The sequence below is a fragment of the Rhinoderma darwinii genome, chromosome 6 (assembly GCF_050947455.1).
Source record: "Rhinoderma darwinii isolate aRhiDar2 chromosome 6, aRhiDar2.hap1, whole genome shotgun sequence".
Taxonomy (NCBI): Eukaryota; Metazoa; Chordata; class Amphibia; order Anura; family Rhinodermatidae; genus Rhinoderma; species Rhinoderma darwinii.
In genome coordinates this window covers 29189152-29208555 of record NC_134692.1, presented here as the reverse complement: position 1 = coordinate 29208555, position 19404 = coordinate 29189152, and the positions used below count along the sequence as shown (strand labels likewise).

Below are 19404 nucleotides of genomic sequence, written 5' to 3'. Positions count from 1 at the left end.
AACCAGCACGTAAGATGCTAGACGGCTTTATTTTTAGAAATGCAATATAATGATTATTTCCGCAGTGACTATTTATGATTGATTTAAATCATTAGTCAGTGGCGAAAGGTTAATACTAAAAAAAATAAAATCCAGTTATTCTGTAGTCTTACTATATCAATGGAATATATGTGATATAATGACTTAGGATGGCTATTGATGTATATGTGCCAATATTGTTTACAGTCATTCACGACCTTAGGCCCCATGCACACGGCCGTAAAAATTGTCCGTAATTGCAGACCGTAATACGGTCCGCAATTACGGACCCATTCTGTTCTATTGGCCGCGGACACCTTTCCATATCGCTACGGATGGGTGTCCGGGCCGTAGAAATGTTCTGTAAATTATAGAACATGTCCATTGTTTTGCATTTTACAGGCCAATGTCCCATACTTTGTATGGGAGCGCGGCCCGAAAATGCGGGCGGCCGTCGATGGCCGGCCGTGTCCGCAATCGTGGGACGCGATTATGAACATGGCCGTGTGCATCGGGACTTAGTGACATCTGCAATGGGTTCCTTCCATTTTTAATAGGATTGAGGATACGCCCAGTTTGTTATATAGGGTGTAGTGTTTGGATATTATGCTATAGAGCAGACAGTACATCTGTATTGATAATATAACCCTGTTTAAAGCAAGTACAACATTTATTTATATCCCTGGCTTTGTTACAAGCAACAGAGCCATTCCCCATTAGAAGTATTTGCTAAACTAGTTGTTCATGAAAATTCCGCTCTCGAGCTCCATGGTAACCAAGTCACGGTACGGCTGATAAGACTTATTTTTCTACTTGATGGTTCAGAAAGAAATATGTTTTTCCCGCAGCAACAAAATTCAAACTGTTTTAAAATTCCAGGAAATTTATTGTTAGAATAATAGGATTGCACTGCATTGTCAAGAGTCGGAAAAACAACCCAACAGAGCAGAGCTGCGGAGAACAACATACGGACTGAATAGATCCATTTGACTAAAATGTGGAATTTTTACCAAACCTAAGACGATAAAACCCTCAATGACCCTCTTTATATTGTAATCTAGATAAAAGTTATATTCGTCTTCTGTTGTCCTATATTGACAATGTATCTTATTACGCCTCATGCACCCGGCAGGCACACAACGGTCGTGTGCATGAGGCATAATGTGATACATTGTCCATATAGGACAATAAGATACATTGTCCGTCAGTGATCCGTGGAAACATAGGACGTGGCCTATCTTTCCACGGATCAGAGAATTGGGTCGGTTTTCATGGACCCGATTCACCTGCTAAAGTGAATGGGTCAGTAAAATCCATCAGGTGCCACTCGGATGCTGTGAAAAATGGCCCGAGTAGCAGTCAGTCTTGTGCAACTGCACTTAATCCGAGATTAGATTACCAGGTCCATGAGCAAATCATGTTGAGCCGAATGTTGGCCTTCCTATTCTTGCAGAGTATTATCTGAATTTTCATGAACAGCTAGTTTAGCCCATACCCATAGACAAGTCTTTGAAGTGGTGGTCTCATAAAGACAACCCCTGTCCATATGTCTTATTAAGACATATACGTAGATGTCATAGAGTAGGATTCGAGCTGTCCATGTAGTACATGCTCAGGCACAGTAGTTGAGCTTATGCAATTGCCCGTGGGAAGGTGGTTGCCTCTAAAGCTATCTTGATGTTCATTACAAAATACAAATTTGCATTGTATGGAAACATGCTACACTAGTCAGTGCAATAGAGATCCAATATCAGTAATGCTTTTTGTACAGGATCAGTGAACAGTAATCATTGCGACAAATGTCTTGCTCATGCACACGCTAGTGTTTTTGCTTGCCGGCTTTCATACATGCCAATTCTCCTTAAAAACAAGCACAAACATACAAGTATACAAGTAGAACACACAAATAGTAAATATACAAGTAGAGCACACAAACTTTGCAATGTCCTTAGGGATCATGCACAAGGCAATGGCGTTTTTCCAGTGCCCTACGGGTCTAAATTACGGAACTGTAGGCAGTCAGTGTCCCGCCGTATGGTGTCTTAGAGACACTGTATTCTTCCCTAAAAGCAATGCCACGAAATACAACATACCATGTGTAAAATAGGTACAAGAAAATAGAGAATGGCCCCATATAATTATATAAATACCATAATACGGATCCTTACGACACGGGTCCGTAATAGGGCTATGTGCATGAGCGAGCATAGACTGTAGACATAGACTGTAATCCAACCTACCTTACCTCTTATAACCCAAGAAACAAATTTTTACTCCAATAAAATTAAACAATGTTTCCATTGATTAAGTAAAAAACGTCATCATATAAATGTCGTGATCATCGTGGTACAAGCTTTAAAAGGGTACAGATAAATTTACTTTACTAACTGAAGACTATGGGATAAATATATTTTCTTACTAATTTGGAGTCTTCAATGGAACACATAACACGTAATACCGCTGAGGGGCTGACAATATAAATAATTATAACATATGTTTATACCAATGCATGCGTCACATTGTAACTGTCACACTAGATTCTAATTTCTCACTTTGTTTTATGCCTCTGGCTTCATTCACATCTGCGTCAGGGCTCCGTTCCGACGTTCTGTCGGAGCTTTCCGTCGGAATGGAGTCCTAACTGACACAAACGGAAACCATAAGTTTCCATCACATTGACTTCAATGGTGATGGATCCGGTGCCAATGGTTTCCGTTTGTCTCCGTTGTGCAAGGGTTCCGTTGTTTTGACGGAATGAATACTGTAGTCGACTATGGTTTGTGTCAGTCAGGGCTCCATTCCAACGGAACGTCGAAACGGAGCCCTGACGCAGATGTGAACGAAGCCTTAGATATACAGTATATTCATTGACTGAATGGTATTGATCTGAAGGAGAACTATTAAGGAAAAACCTTGCAGCACTATGAATATATATGCAATATATTAATTTAAGGTTCCCTGGGGCTAAATAATTATGGCTCAAATAATAGAGCACAATATGTGCTCCAACTTTTTAATATCACGTCTGTTACATTTTGGCCCCTTAAGCACTAATCTCTGACTCTGAGAGTATCTTCTCAACTATTGATGTGCCATAAGGATCTTTATATACGTATATTGTTTGCATATGAGTAAATGGGTATATTAGAAACACTGGTCTGTTTTTTTTTTCCAGAAACAGCGCCAGTCTTGTCCATGGCTTTGTCTGGTATTGCAGCTCATCACTATTCACTTGAATGTGGATGAGATGAAATACCAGAAACAACCCATGGGCAAGAGTGGCGCTGTTTCTGGAAAAAACATAAATTATTTCTAATTACTTACATACAACCTCATTAAGGTGTAATTAAACAAACACCCCCGTCACCACTGCTAAATCCATGCCCTGGAAATTATAATAAAATGTAATTCCATTTTGGAATCTGCTATTTCAAGTATTTTAATGAATGCAATATACGGTAAAACAACCCTGTGATTGTTTCTGAAGGAGTAACTTGCAGCTCCTGAGCTCCAATGTAAAATCTGTAACAGGGACCCATCAACTATGTGCTATTAAATATGTGGGCTCCCTTAAGCACGGGTGCAACTGCTACCCCTGCACCCCCTCTAGCTATACCCTTGCATATAACTTCATATCCTACTGATGATTATATGGACAGAAATTGGGGAAAACTTCCATGAATTAAGATCAATTACATTGGCAAACAGGCTGCAGGCTGAGCTCCCAGTCTATGTAGCTGCACTGGTTATAAACGAGTTACCAATATAAGTCTGCAAGATTATTTTGATAGTTCTCCTTTAAAATGTCTATAAAAACTGTAAAATATATGACATTGTTCAAACATCCCCTTAAAGGAAAACTCCAGCTAAAATAGAAGACACCACTTAGATAAAACATGATTGAAATGAAGCATTTGCCATAAGCATCAGCTTTTATATAACAACATTTTTATATGTTTCAGAATCCTTATGCAGAATTAAAGGAACTCTCCTGTAAACCTGATAAAGTGCAGGAACTTTGGGAGGCAGGGAATGACACAGGTTTTCCTGTGAATCCCTGTGTCGCACCGCCCCCCTCTGGCCTGCACTAGGCATTTCTCAGTGTATAAGTTTTGTTTGGAGTGCTCCTTCAAGGGGTTGTCCAGTCCTAAGAAATTGATGACTTATTTTCCGTAATGACCATCAATATGTTATTGGTCTGGGGTTTTGAAGGGCCCGCAGCGCTCGTATGAGTGCTGTTTCCCCTTCATTTCCTTTACTTCTCACACTGAATCCCCGACACGCTTGTAGCGGCGGTTCACAGTATTCACAGCCTTCTCCCATTTAAATGAATGGAAGGAGGCTGTAATACTGTGAACCGCCGATACAAGTGTTATTCACAGTGTGAAGAGCAAAGGAAATAAAGGAGAAGCAGCGCTCGTACAAGCGCTGCGACCCCCTTCAAAACAGATGATCGGCGGGGGTGTCGGGAGTCTGACCCCGACCGATGAGATATTGATGGCCTATCCTGAGGCGGGCTACCTTATTAGAAAGCTCAGCACATAACATAAAAGGAACAAACAAAAACAATCAATATCATAGTGTAAATCTCTGAATACTGCTTTAGTTATTGAATAGAAATTGTCGTTTTAATATAACGCATGTCCATCACATTTACATTATACAATTACCCGTGGCTGATTAGAGCACGGGAAAATATAGGCTGGGTTCACACGTGGCGGAATTTCACTTGAATTCCGCTGCGGACACTCCGCAGCGTTAATCCGCATCGGAGCCGTTTCTCCATTGACTTCCACTTCTATTTAGAAGTGTTCGTTTAGACGATGCGTAAAATTCCGTTGCGGAGCATAGGCTGCGGAGCGGAATTTGGTGTCCGCAGCATGCTCTGTCTGTTGCAGACCAGTGGCGGACTGGTTGCGGACTCATGGCGGAATTTCTCCATTGACTTCAATGGAGATTCTAATTTCCGCAATGAAGTCCGCAGCTGTCATGCACATGTAATGTGTGCTGCGAATGCGTCTTGCTTTTTTGACATGACATTTCTTCATTCTGGCTGGACCTATGTATTTCTAGGTCTACAGCCAGACTGAGGAAGTCAATGGGGCTCCCGTAATTACGGGAGCGTTGCTAGGAGACGTCAGTAAATAGTCACTGTCCAGGGTGCTGAAAGAGTTAAGCGATCGGCAGTAACTGTTTCTGCACCCTGGACAGTGACTACCGATCCCAATATACAGCAACCTGTAAAAAAAAAATAGAAGTTCATACTTACCGAGAACTCCCTGCTTCTGTCTCCAGTCCGGCTTCCCAGGATGACGTTTCAGTCTAAGTGACGGCTGCAGCCAATCACAGGCTGCAGCGGTCACATGGACTGCCGCGTCATCCAGGGAGGTCGGGCTGGATGCCGAAAGAGGGACGCGTCACCAAGACAACGGCCGGTATGTATGAAATTCGTTTACTTTCACTAGGGAAAGTGCTGTCCCTTCTCTCTATCCTGCACTGATAGAGAGAAGGGAAGCACTTTTCCCGCAGTCCGCAGCAGCTAGTCCGCATCAATTTACTGCACATTTTGGGCACATCCGCAGCCGTAATCCGCAACCCGGATTAGGTGCGGCATGGATGCGGACAGTTGCGGAGGAATTCCGCCACGTGGGGGCATGCCCATAAGGAGAGTTGTGCATGTTTCTGATTGAAAACTATGTTGCTTTCTGACAGTTTTTATGTTCCCAATATTTTATATTTTTACTCTTTTCATCTTATGTGTTCTGCACACACTTTGTTCTGTGATCATTCTACCATTTATTATTTCTATTCAATATGATTTATGGTTTCTTTTTATTTTATTTGTGTTCTTTATTACATTTATTTTAACATTTTTCTCTTTTTTTCTGCAGTTTACATGTCTGTGCGTCCGTCTTTCCACTATCAGGTCTTTATTTTTCTATATTGTTATAATTTCCTTTTTTTTATTTGTAATTTGAGTTTTCTATCCCATCTGTTTAGATTTATTTTAAGTTTTTTTTCCATGTCTGATACCGACCTGACAGCGTCATCTGTATTGTCAAAAACTGACATTCTTTTTCCTAATCATTATACTAGGTGGTTGTGAATGCGTTGATTGGAGCGATTCCCTCCATTATGAACGTGCTGCTGGTCTGCCTTATATTTTGGTTGATTTTCAGCATAATGGGAGTGAATCTTTTTGCGGGAAAGTATTACCATTGCGTTAATACCACAACGGGTGAAATGTTCCTCGATACGGAAGTTAATAATAAATCAGAATGTTTACAGCTAATAAAGGCAAATCAAAGTGCTCGATGGAAGAACGTAAAAGTAAATTTTGATAACGTGGGAGCAGGATATCTTGCACTACTTCAAGTGGTAAGTGTGGTCCCTATTTTTTCTCAGCATCAGAAACTACTGTATGTGTCTTATCCTAGTTTGAAGGACTGGTTATAGCTTTTGCTGTTTTATATTAATTACTATCTCACTGACATATTTAATTCTATGTGTGCCAAAAAATACAGTAAATGACAAGAGTTTCTTAGTTACCTTAAAGGAAGACGCCAGACAATACTGATACAATGGAGGAGATTTACCAAGAATTCTGGCTCAATTTGTGCCAAAAAACTGGCTTACGTGCCATGTGCCCAATTTATTATGTGTTTTAAACCCTTTTTGCGGCTCACTAGACAAAAGGGGGTGTGGCTATCAAAAGAGGGCGTGTTTTAAAATGATACAAATTGTATTAAAATTTTGGCCAAATTATTGGTCTAAAGTAAGCCAACAAAGAGGTGGCATAAAGAAGAGAAAAGTGTCTAACATGCCTAGCCAGATGCGCCAAATTTATCATACAGCGTGCACCCATGTGATAAATTTGGCGCATCTTCTGCCTGCCTGGTCTAGTTTTAAGCTAAGTTTAAGTGAGTAATAATAAATCGTGTTATACCTAGCGCATGGCTTGAAGGTGTGATGCATGACAAAGAGAATCTCTCTTCAGTTTTCTTTAGATCCCTGTGTCATGCACTGCCCCTTCCAGACCTGTGTCTAGTAAGGCGCAAAAAGTGCCTAAAACACATAATAAATCTAGCGCAAGGCATCTACGTGTTTTATAGCGCAAACTGAGCCAAAATTCTGGTGCATTTCCCCCACTTTTTACAATTTCTTAATCTTGTCTAGAATATTTCTTTAAGGCAAAGGTCTGTCTGTGGAGCTCATTATGAAATTCTAAAAATAATATTGGATTTTTTTAGTCATTGGTTTGTACCTGTTTGTAAATTGCATACTGTTTTATTGAGTTCAACATATAAATCGTATGCAGTAAGCCCCTAAACTAGTGTTGCTTGCAAGCAGACAGAATTTTCTCATATATCTATACTCCTATGCAGAGGATTTGTAGATCTGTATTAGTTCCAATCCATATAAAATATATGAAATTGTTCAGCACAAATTTTTGGACCAATTTAGATTAAAAACACAACATTTAGGGGTGGACAGTCACTTTAAATTATGCCAGGAAGTATTAGGGGGAGTTCACACAGAGTTTTTTTGACAATTTTATTGATGCGGAAACCGCGCCGCAAAACGCGCCAAAAAACTGCCAAAAATTCCTCCCATTGATTTCACTGGGAGGCGGACAAGCCCTGTCTTCGGGCGTTTACGCTTCTGACCTCCCATTGACATCAATGGGAGGCAGAAATAGTGTATTTTGCAGGGTATTATGCCTGCGGCGCTCAATGGCTGCGGACGAAAAATGCAGCGGAAATCGGCATGCAGGCAGAGGAAAATGTGCCTCAAAATTCCAAACAGAATTTTGAGGCAGATTTTCCTCCTGCAAAAAACTCCATATGACCCGAGCCTAAAACTACAGGCAAACACAATCCCACAAACACTACATTGTTTTTGCTTGTGAAGTCATTTTGTAAATTAAAATCAACATGTTACAAGTTTTCTCCGCCGAGTAACATAGTTATAATGATGTTAAATGCGTTTTTCTTGCAGGCAACATTTAAAGGCTGGATGGATATTATGTATGCTGCAGTTGATTCACGGAGGGTTTGTATGAATTATAAATGACTTATCTCATGAGAGTGACACAGGCGTCTTGTTCTGTTACTTTATTTCATAAAAAAATAGAACCTGAAATACCATAGAAACTTTAGTGTATTTTTTCTTCTTATTGTACGCATTTCATGTGAAATTAGGGTGATACATAGAGAAAATAGGCACAATAGCAAAATTTTTAATGCTCCTTTTTGGTGTTGGTTCCTATCACCACAACCAACCACATACACACATACCAGGATGCAGCATTTATAGAAGGGGTGTCCAGTTTGCAGTGCCTAAATCACACCACCCATAGAGAACTAGGGTAGGGCCACCAGACTGGATAAGATTGTATCATCCCTCACTGCTGTAAACTGGACAAGGTCTGTACAGGTCTTTAAGAGTATCTGCACTTTCAAAAAACTTTTGATATGTCATGGATACGAATCAGAAGTTTTGATTCGTTTAAGTGCTGAGACCTCCACCGTCACCGAAACGAAGGTGCTAAAGCGTTCAACTGAGTGCCCTGCACCTCTGGCTGTGATCAGCGCTCCTCATCAGGCTAGAGACAGGCTCAAAGACGTTTTATGTGAGCCCATCTTCAGGCTGATAAGAAGTGCCGATCCCAGCTGAAGATGCAAAACGCTCAGCTAAGCACTTCTGCACCTTCGTTTTAGTGACAGTGGGTGTCTCAACACCCGGACCCTCACCAATCGAAACTTCTGATAGGTCTCTAGGGCATATGAGAAGTTTTTTTTGGAAGTGCAGCTACTCCTTAATTTATATTTAAAGGGGTTCTCTGGGAATTTTATATTGATGGCCTGTGCTTAGGATAAGTAATCGATATTGGATCGGTGATGGATTGCTGGGCTGGGCCTGGGATTGCTGTTCACTTAAATGGGACCCGGCTGCAGAGAACTGCAATTCCAGGCACAGCCGCTACGGAAGTTTATGGCGACGTGCCTGGTAAACTACAGTATAATGAAGCCGCGGCATTCATTGTCACGGCCCCTTCATTCAGCTCATCAGTGGGTGTGCCGGGAGTCGGACCCTCGCCGTTCTTGATAACTTGTCCTACTCATGGAACTATTCTGCTAGTTTGGACTTTTGACTATCCATTTCTAATTAGGTGCCATTATACTCGGTGTGTTTAGGCCGCTGTGCTTTTATCTATCTACTGATCTGGTAGGACACATATATACTGTACATACATTGCATGGCATTTATTTTCTGTCCCTTTGATGCACTTTACCTGTTCATGAAATAATGTACAGGCTCTTTTTAGTCTCTTTATTATGCCGTTCAGATTGTGAGATATACAATTCATGTTGCAGTTTTACATTCAGTGTGTAATGTTGATCGGCTCTAATTTGTTCCAATCCTTTTAGTTTTATATTTTTGTCGTTTTTAATATATATTCAATAAAAGGTACTTTTTATACTCCGATGTGATTAGGGTTTTATGACTCCTGTTAGGACGAATATCAGTTTAATATATTCATGTAGAGTCGGAACCACGTTCTAACATTTTGGACTCTATTTTGGTTTGTAAAACTGTATCCAGTCTAGGCAATCCTCTGTGAGAAGTTAAAAGGGGTATTTCCAAAATCATAAATTATCACCCATCCACAGGATAAGTGATAATTTTCTGATTCTGAGAACCCCGCAGTGAGGAGAGGCTTGAATGGAGCGGTAGTCGAGCATGCACCTGCCGCTCCATCCACTGTCTTTGAGACTGACGGAAATAGCCGAGCGATGTGCTTGGCTGTTTCCATCATTCCCATAGACATTGATTAGAGATGAAGTGCGCATGCTCCACTGCTGCTCTATTCAATATCTTCCTTGCTGCGGTCGAGCAGTGAGGAGAATCTCAGGGTTTGGAACCCCCATTCTCAAAATCAGTGGGGGTCCCAGTGGTGGGGGTTCCAGCTGTGGGGCCCCAAGCAAACAGATAATTATCTCCTATCCGGTGGATAAGTGAAACTGTATGATATTGGAAAACCAGTATGTGTTTTCAGCTTTTGCGTCTAAACAAGAATGTTTTTATTCCCGGACATCAAATAGAGATGTGGAAATCGAAACACTTTGGCCTCATGCACACGACCGTAGTGTTTTTCTGGTCCGCAAATTCCAGGACCGTGTTCCGTGAAATGTCCTCCGCAGCTCATCCGTATGTAATCCGCAAAATGCGGATAAAAAAAAAAAAGCCTAGGTAAAACAGGATGACGACAGAACTCATTCCCGGTCGTCGCCTAGCAACACTTCCGCAAACTGCGGTTGACACACGGAGGTGTACCCGCATTTTCCACGGGCCCATTGACTTCTATGGGCATGTCCGCATCGAATTTGCGGGTCGTAATAAGACATGTCCTGAGTTTCTGCGGCACGGATTTGCGGACATGCGGAGACCCGTGAAAACACGGATAGTGTGTATAGGCCCATAGAAATGAATGGGTCCGCAATTCTCCTGTGGATTTGCGGGGGAATTGCGGACGCAAAAACACGTTCGTGTGCATGGGGCCTTTTAGTACACATTTATAAATGAAGAATATTATTGGAAATTTTAGTTCAAGGTTTGGTCATTTTAGACCTTTATTACAGTATGCTCATCTGATAAGAGACCATTTCTCTGAGGGGCAGAAGAATTTTCACCTATTGTAAGAACTAGTCACTAAGATTAATACATCATAAACAGCCCATATATGTATACAGATGTAGCCGTCTTTATCTTGACTTTTAACGCATTAAATAACCAGTGGCAAGATCCTTTGTCTTAACATTTTCAATGACTTTTCAATGGCTTTTGTTGTGTGATATCACGCTGCAGCAAGTTATCAGAGTCAAGATAAAGATGGCTACATCCGTACATAAACCCCAATAATATAAAAAGAAACACTGCAATGTATGTCATTCCTGTCGTTTATAATGTACATCTGCTTTATATCTTACAGTTAGAGGACCAGCCTAAATATGAGGACAACCTTTACATGTATTTATACTTTGTCATATTCATCATATTTGGCTCCTTTTTTACCCTGAACTTGTTCATTGGTGTCATCATTGACAACTTCAATCAACAGAAAAAGAAGATAAGTATATTATTATGCTGTGGTTTCTGGCTGTTTGAGAGCTACAACTACCAGCATGCCCTGATAGCCAAAGGATGGAATCCACTATGTTATAGAATAAATATGTAAAAACAAAACTACTGATTCTAATTTGTGACTGTAAGGCCCAGTTCACACTGAGTTTTTTTTTGGCGCTGATGTTTACACCAAAACAGTGTCTGAATCAGTGCCAAAAATCCCATTGATTTTAATGGAAGGCGTTTTTTTTCCCGGGTGGCTCTTAGATGCTCGCGGGGAAAAAGAAGCGGCATGTCCTTTCTTGCTGCAGTTCCGCCTTTGACCTCCTATTGGAATCAATGGGAGGCAAAAAAGCGTTTTTTTCCCTGCGCTTTTTGCCCGCTGTCCTCAATGGCCGCAGGCAAAAAAACGCCACGAAAGCTGAGGCAAAAAAAGTGCAGACAGTTTAAAATCTGCCTTGAGGCACATTTTTTCTGCCTGAGCTAGGCCTAATGAGTAGGATACATCTGTATATCGTTTGCAATGGCTTGTGTGTCCTAAATCCTCACTACAGGTTATAACCAGTTTTTATTTCAATTCTTTACTTTGGAGGCCAAGATATCTTCATGACTGAGGAACAGAAAAAATACTATAATGCAATGAAGAAGCTGGGGTCTAAAAAGCCGCAAAAGCCCATCCCAAGACCACCGGTGAGATCACTGTTATATAGTTATAGTCAAATTTTATCATCAGACAATCTGTTTCCCGCCATGAATGTTGACTAATACAAGTCCTGACCACTACAATAAAGCATAGGTTCCCTTTTAGGACATTGTACAGTAAGGCTCTGTTCATACTTGCGTTGTGGCTTCCATTTATAACAGAAGCCAGGGTCTTTTCTATGCCAGATACCACTGACGGCCAATGGACCCCATTGACTTATAACGGATTTCTCAGGTGGTTTTCATTGTTTTGACGGGAAGAATAACACTGCATCCAGTGATTGACTGACATGTAGTGCCTTCTCTCTTTTTAAGAAGAGGTTCTTCAGCAGCTACTGTTTATTATACAGTTCTGTTCCCCCAGCTTCTACGTAAAGCCCTATTCACATCCCATTTTTGATCTATGTTTAGCGCAAGTCTTCCGGACACATACGTTAAACGTAGGTTGTGACGGATGCCAATAGAAGACTATAGAATGTTTTACGAATACATCATGACCTCTCATGACGTATGTGAATATGTCCTGACCTTTTAACGACATATCCATTAAACAGATGCTATATGGGCTTTCCTGGTGTACACGCTAGACGTCAGAAAACCAGCGTTATGTGAATGAAGCTAAAAGAAAAGGTTCTGCAGCAGCTCAGGTGTATATTATAAGGAATAATGTACCGGCTACTATAAATTATGACGTATATTAGATGTCAGTTCGGTGACCTGTATAATTATACTCAACTTGTGAACCCCTACTCCTTGATGACCTCTACTATTCTTAAAATTTACTGTAGGTTTTTTTTTATCCCATTTATCAATATTTTTCTATCTTCTTATTGTACCCAAAGAGCTTTTAAATAACAATATAATATAATCATGTTTATGTTTTTATATTCCTATGATTTTCTCTAGAATAAATATCAAGGCTTTGTTTTTGACCTTGTGACAAGGCAGGCGTTTGACATCACCATCATGATCCTGATTTGCCTTAACATGGTAACAATGATGATCGAAACTGACGAACAAAGTGAAGAGATGGAGAACAACTTGTATTGGATCAACATGGTCTTCATTGTCCTATTCACTACTGAATTTGTCCTAAAACTGGTTTCTCTTCGTCATTATTACTTCACCATTGGATGGAACATTTTTGATTTTGTTGTGGTTATTCTGTCCATTGTAGGTAAGAATTATTTATAGCTTAAAATTCATATTCTTACTTTTGTTCACAGATTAACCCTTATCCTGGCAAGGACGTATATTACGCCCTGGCAGGAAGGCAGTTCAGAATTGATCAGTATTTTGCATTAAAATTTCCAAGCAAAAACCAGGACTGGATCCTAAACACAGGGGAAATGTAATCAAAAGATTTACACTTCTTCTCTTCTTTGCAATCACTCCTGATTTTGGATTCAAAATACTGATGCAAAATGCTGAAGAAATCCGTAATGTGTGAATGAGGCCTGACAAACACAAACACATATACACACTGTATAACACATATACACATTATGACACATACATTTACACACACAGACACATATACACACTGTGACACACATACACATGATAACACACACATATACATACTGTAATACACACACATATACATACTGTGGTAGATGAACTACATATGACAAGCCCCGCAATGTAAAATAAACAACTATTGGGCAGCAAGAAGTCCACATATTGTTCTTCTCTTGGGGGCTTTTGCCCCTCCCTTTGTAGATACAAGGTGTGTTTCCCCAAACTCATAAATAACCAGTTAGGAGATAACTTATTCATGCTGCAGTATGAACACAGGACACTGGGCTTAGGACACAATTAGGTTTCTTGACACAATGTAGATTTTTTTTTTTTTAATAGAGACATTTAGCGTCTAAATTTAATATTTGCTCTTTATTGCAGGTATGTTTCTGGCGGACATGATTGAAAATTATTTTGTCTCTCCAACATTATTCCGAGTCATAAGACTTGCGAGGATTGGAAGAATCTTGCGTCTCATTAAAGGAGCAAAGGGAATTCGGACCCTACTTTTTGCATTAATGATGTCACTTCCGGCTTTATTCAATATTGGTCTTCTGCTCTTCTTAGTCATGTTCATTTACGCCATATTTGGAATGTCCAACTTTGCTTACGTCAAGAAAGAAGCTGGAATTGATGATATGTTTAATTTTGAAACTTTTGGCAATAGTATGATTTGCCTATTCCAGATTACGACATCAGGTGGATGGGATGGTCTGTTAGCACCAATTCTTAACAGTGGAGCACCTGACTGTGACCCAGTTGCAGAGCATCCAGGGAGTTCTGTGAAGGGCGACTGTGGTAACCCTTCTGTTGGGATTTTCTTTTTTGTAAGTTATATCATCATATCATTTTTAGTGGTGGTAAACATGTACATTGCTGTCATTCTGGAGAACTTTAGTGTTGCTACCGAAGAGAGTGCAGAACCTCTAGGGGAGGATGACTTTGAGATGTTCTATGAAGTTTGGGAAAAGTTTGATCCAGATGCAACACAATTCATTCAGTACAGTAAATTGCCTGACTTTGCTGATGCACTGGATCCCCCGCTTCGTATGCCAAAACCAAACAGAGTTCAACTTATTGCAATGGATCTTCCGATGGTAAGCGGTGACAGAATTCACTGCCTTGACATCCTTTTCGCCTTTACAAAGCGTGTGTTGGGTGAAGGAGATGAAATGGATAATCTAAGACAACCAATGGAAGAAAGGTTTATGGCATCCAATCCTTCAAAAGTCTCTTATGAACCAATTACATCTACGTTACGTAGGAAACAAGAGGAACTGTCTGCACTTATTATTCAGCGTTGTTTCCGGAGCTATCTTTTAAGGAAAACAATTAAAAAAGCTTCCTACATGTATAGAAAAGATAAAATGAAAGAAGCAAATAGTTTACCTATTAAAGAAGACATGGTTATTGATAAGCTTAATGGGAACTCAACATCTGACAAGACAGACATCACACCCTCGACAACGTCACCTCCATCATACGATAGTGTAACAAAGCCCGAAAAGGAAAAACATGAAAAAGACAAAGCAGAAAAAGAGGACAAAAGCAAAGATGCCAGGGGGAATAAAAAATAAAACTGCACATTTTTTTCATTTGTGTGACAAATTGTTTACAACCTGTGAAGATGACCCATCTGTGTCAACAGGACTCCTATGGGAGATCTATGCCAAACTGACAGTTCTTGCATATATGTACTCAAGGTCAGTGCCTATAATAAGACAGTGACCTCTTGTCAAGAGATGGTGTATCAAGCTTGGCTGGTAGTTACTGTTTAAATACCAGTTGACACCTACTCTGGGAGCCACCAGGGGCTTCTCGGCCTATTGGGACCAGTCAAGGGAGTGCAAATCTATACTGTTTGTGTGTTTCACATAAAACACTGTAGTACAATAATTGTGTCCACTGTTTGATTTTCAGTTACCATACTGCCATATGTTTACAGAACTTGTGTTAGTGAGTTAATCATTTTTTTAATTTAATTTGTAGGCCATTTATTTATATATGTAACTATTTTTGTAAATGGGTTTTACAGTATGCCGGGGATAGAGTACAACCTTTTAAAAAATTATTCTAAGTCTAAGAAAAAATACAGACGACCACACACTGTACACGTGAAGAAGTCATTCACACTAACTCGATGGCACAAATAGAAAAAACAAGCAGGCACACCTAAACTACTTCTTGAAAGTGACACCAGGATTAGTAAAGAAGACTGTGTCCATGGTCATCCATTCCAACAGTGGCTGTCAGAAGAAGTCACCAAGAGAGGAGAAAATGCCTATACCCAATAAAAAAGCAACATATAGACCATAGTAGTCCAATTTTGAGGTCATCTTGATACATAAGGTTAGAGTGACCACAGAGTATTTCTATTTCTAACTGTTGAAAGTCCTAGATCATATTATATTACATCTTTATGTTCAGAATTATTTGAAATAAAGGTAGGGAATGAAATAACTTAGAAGATGACTACTGTTATATAGTGGCCAGGAGTATAAGTGGAGAAAATAGATCAAAGATAATGAAAATTTGAGATATAATAAATGGACAATAAGGTTTAATGAAGACGATGTCTTTTCAATATAAATATATAATTTCTAGAGGGATATTTTATTGAATTTTATTTAAAAGATACGCATTTATGTGCTATATAACAACGTAGGGAGTGTGGTGAGTAGATGGGAAGATAATATATTCAGAGTTTTTGTATTATAAAAAAATAAAAAAGTTTAAAATGAAAATCCACTAGTCTATAGCAAGTCCTTGAAGGTGAAGCATAATCTCAAACATATCAGCAAGTTAAAGGCTTTTCTATGACCCATAATGTGCCTGAGATCTCCCAAGATTTTTGTAATACAGAATCCTATTAGGTGTGTTTTGCCAAAAGACAAAAACACCTATTGTGCTTGCCCGATTGGTCTGTCTGCCCGTATGTACTGAAGATACAGACTGCGCCCACTTGCAGCACAACATCACTCAGTTTGAAAGTGTTCCATAGTGGAATGTATGACAAAAATTTTTAAGGAAAAAAAACATATCTCGCCATGAGGAGAACCACATATTCTCAATTTGTTAAAAAAAACAAGTGGGTGTAACATGTTTGGGGCCCATCCCGGGTGATGGTTGGACAGCACTGATTTGCAAGTCTCCATTTTTGCAAGACCCTTCGTATATGAAATAAATTTCATGTTTCGGGATCCATAGTCTAAGGACAGCCAACGTGTACTTCACCAACCAATGACGAGTTTATGACAATGTTAGGTTCGATTTCTGTCTGCAGACAACAAACTGATGTTATATCACTTGATGAAGTGTTCCACTCAGATGCTTTTCATTACACTTGAGAAGGTATATTATTTATTCTTTTCACTGGTGAAACCAAGTTAACCAATAAATGGGCGTCTTCCCTGAATGATTGTAATTATTTTTGACACCTTAAGTCATGCAAAAGAATCGGTTGCTTCGTTGACAATAACTGTGTTACACTGTTGCCAAAACCAGTTGTGTACTGTCTTAACAATTCTGTGTTACAAAAAAAAGTGATAGTACCTTAAAATGTTAATGTAGACTCAGTCTTTTGAGAAATGCAAGTGTTTTTGATAATATATTAACAAACTGTCTTGAATGTACATTGTAGATAAATCAGCAATTGTATTCCATTTAGCATGTCACTGTATGGGACTTTGATATATATTCCATACAAAGTGTCTTAATTATATATTTTTGCTCTAAAACAGTGTACATGATATGGACAGATTACACATAAAACACAGGGACCCCATTTGTCATATTTATTTTTTATTTATTTAATTATTATTATTATTTTATTGAATTTTTTTTTTTTTAAATCTCTGAAAATCTTTAACTGGAACTTTATGTGGCATTTTCTAAGGTTCGTTATTTCAGCTAATAGTTTCAATTAAATAAAGAAATATGTATTGGCTACTTTAATAACATTTTGGTTACGTGGCATAATTAATGTTTTATTTTGCGTTTTGCTTCCTGTTGAGGTTCCAGCAGGTTGGGTGTGGGGTGATCGATGAATTCAAAAGTTGTAAATATATTTTAATTGCTACTCATTTTCCAACCTGCCTTTCTGCCATAGATCTCATGCACATGGCCATATTAAGGCTCTATAAACCTCCGAGTTGTACAGAGCTGTAACTCGGGTTCCATAAACTTCTAAAGGACCCTACTAAACCTCCGTATGCCTTCAATTACAGATCAAGGTTTTTTTTTTTTGAGGTTTTATTCGGTTCTATTTCGTAAAAATTGACCAGGGTATTGGCACACAGAGCACCATATGGCGGCACACAGCTTCATAGTACAAAGTCCCTATGGTTTTGCTGTGTGCATGAGTCTTTAGGCTATGGCTCCATGAGGACATGGCATGCTAAATTCACATGGTCAGATTTTTTGTGTTGGTTGCAAAGTAGTCTGTAACTAATTTTCCATTGGGAATCATTGAAGTCTCAGCACAAATCAAATTCCCAATGCCATGTTGCTGTGAATCTCTAGCTGTGAATATAACCTAAAAGTGCTCCGTACTGACCATTAGATGGATGGAAGGAACTGGCTTAATAATTTCTATACATGGATCACAATTAATAGTGAATAGGCAAACCAGTGATGCATTTTCTAGGGAGGCATTTACAGATGTGTACTTCCTTACCCTTCCTCTTATCTCAACATATCCTGAGATGTGTGGCTACGAGATGACCAGCTTTGAAAAATACGCCATGATTTTGCGATACTCTGTCACGAGATGTCTATGCTATATGTGTCTGTGTTTGGCTAGCCAGTGGTTGTGATGTGAGTTGCAGCCTGTCAAGGGTTTTGCTGTCATGTCACGGTATTGTATTGTATTGAATTGGTTTTATGAGAAATTCGAGTCCTTAACCAAATGCAAGCAAAGGTAAGGGTGGACACATCTGTGGGTCACTGTCATCAAATTAGCAGATGGAAAGAGGCCCATATGCTGCTCTATACAGAGGCCTTGTGCTGCTTGGGCCCGTCTTTGGGACAAAATAGATTAAATAGATTAGTTCACAAAATCTTTAAGAAAGTTAAAAACACATAAATATGTAATAAATATATATATATATATATATATATAGAGAGAGAGAGAGAGAGAGAGATTATTTTTTTATGTTTTTCCCTTTCTTAAAGATTTTGTGAACTAATCTATTTAATTGCTACTAGTTTTAAAGTAAATCTGTCATGTCTCTTAACGGAGCAGCATGGGAGAGAGGGGGAGACACTGCACTTGGGTGTATATCGTTCTAAATTATTTGATTCATTATTTTAATGTAAAAAGCTGTATAATGCTTCCAAATCCTGTGAGTCCTGCTTCCCCCGCCTACACAGAATGATTGACAGCTCTTCCTGCATACAAGCTCATGCACAAGAAAACTGTCAATCATTCTGTGTGGGCGGGGAAAGCAGGACTCACAGGATTTGGAAGCATTATACAGCTTTTTACATTAAAATAATGAATCAAATAATATAGAACGATATACACCCAAGTGCAGTGTCTCCCCCTCTCTCCCATGTCGTGGAAGCATTAAACAGCTTTTTACATGAACATGCTGAATCAATTCATAGAAAACTATATACAGTATCCCCGAGTACAGGATCTCCCCCACTATTTTATTCTGCCCTCAGATTGAATACCATAGGGAACCTGACAGAACCCCTTTATTATGTGCAGTACTTTACATTCACATTTTTACCATGCAATCAGCATAAAAGGTTTCTATTCAAGTGAAGATTCCTACTTAGCTCAGCTTTCCATGATTTATCGGTAATTGTAAATGCATCTGGTTAGGCAATCACCGATGGATTATTTTAAAGGACTGTCCTTGAGAAGTGTCTATAAATTTCACAATTTGTTGATTAGGGTTCTTATACAGCCGGTCTTTGTGCATTGACATTAATGACATTTTAGGCAATTTTTCTGAAAATTATAATATTTGAAGATATGATAACATATATGTAGAGTAAATATAAAAATATGAAACTAAAATTGGTAAT

The 19404-nt window shown here is 39.2% G+C and overlaps 1 protein-coding gene across 2 annotated transcripts in view; it reads left to right on the top strand.

Moving 5' to 3' along the window:
- LOC142655350 (sodium channel protein type 2 subunit alpha-like) overlaps positions 1-17325 on the top strand; it is a 170765-nt gene extending 153440 nt beyond the window's left edge. For both annotated transcript variants that reach the window (XM_075829398.1, XM_075829397.1), the window contains exons 22-27: positions 6115-6396; positions 8017-8070; positions 11012-11149; positions 11731-11835; positions 12754-13024; positions 13750-17325. In XM_075829398.1, coding sequence (XP_075685513.1) covers positions 6115-6396; positions 8017-8070; positions 11012-11149; positions 11731-11835; positions 12754-13024; positions 13750-14945 — 2046 coding nt within the window. In that variant the 3' untranslated portion in view covers positions 14946-17325. The remainder of the gene's footprint in view (positions 1-6114; positions 6397-8016; positions 8071-11011; positions 11150-11730; positions 11836-12753; positions 13025-13749) is intronic.
- Positions 17326-19404: the final 2079 nt, after the last annotated feature.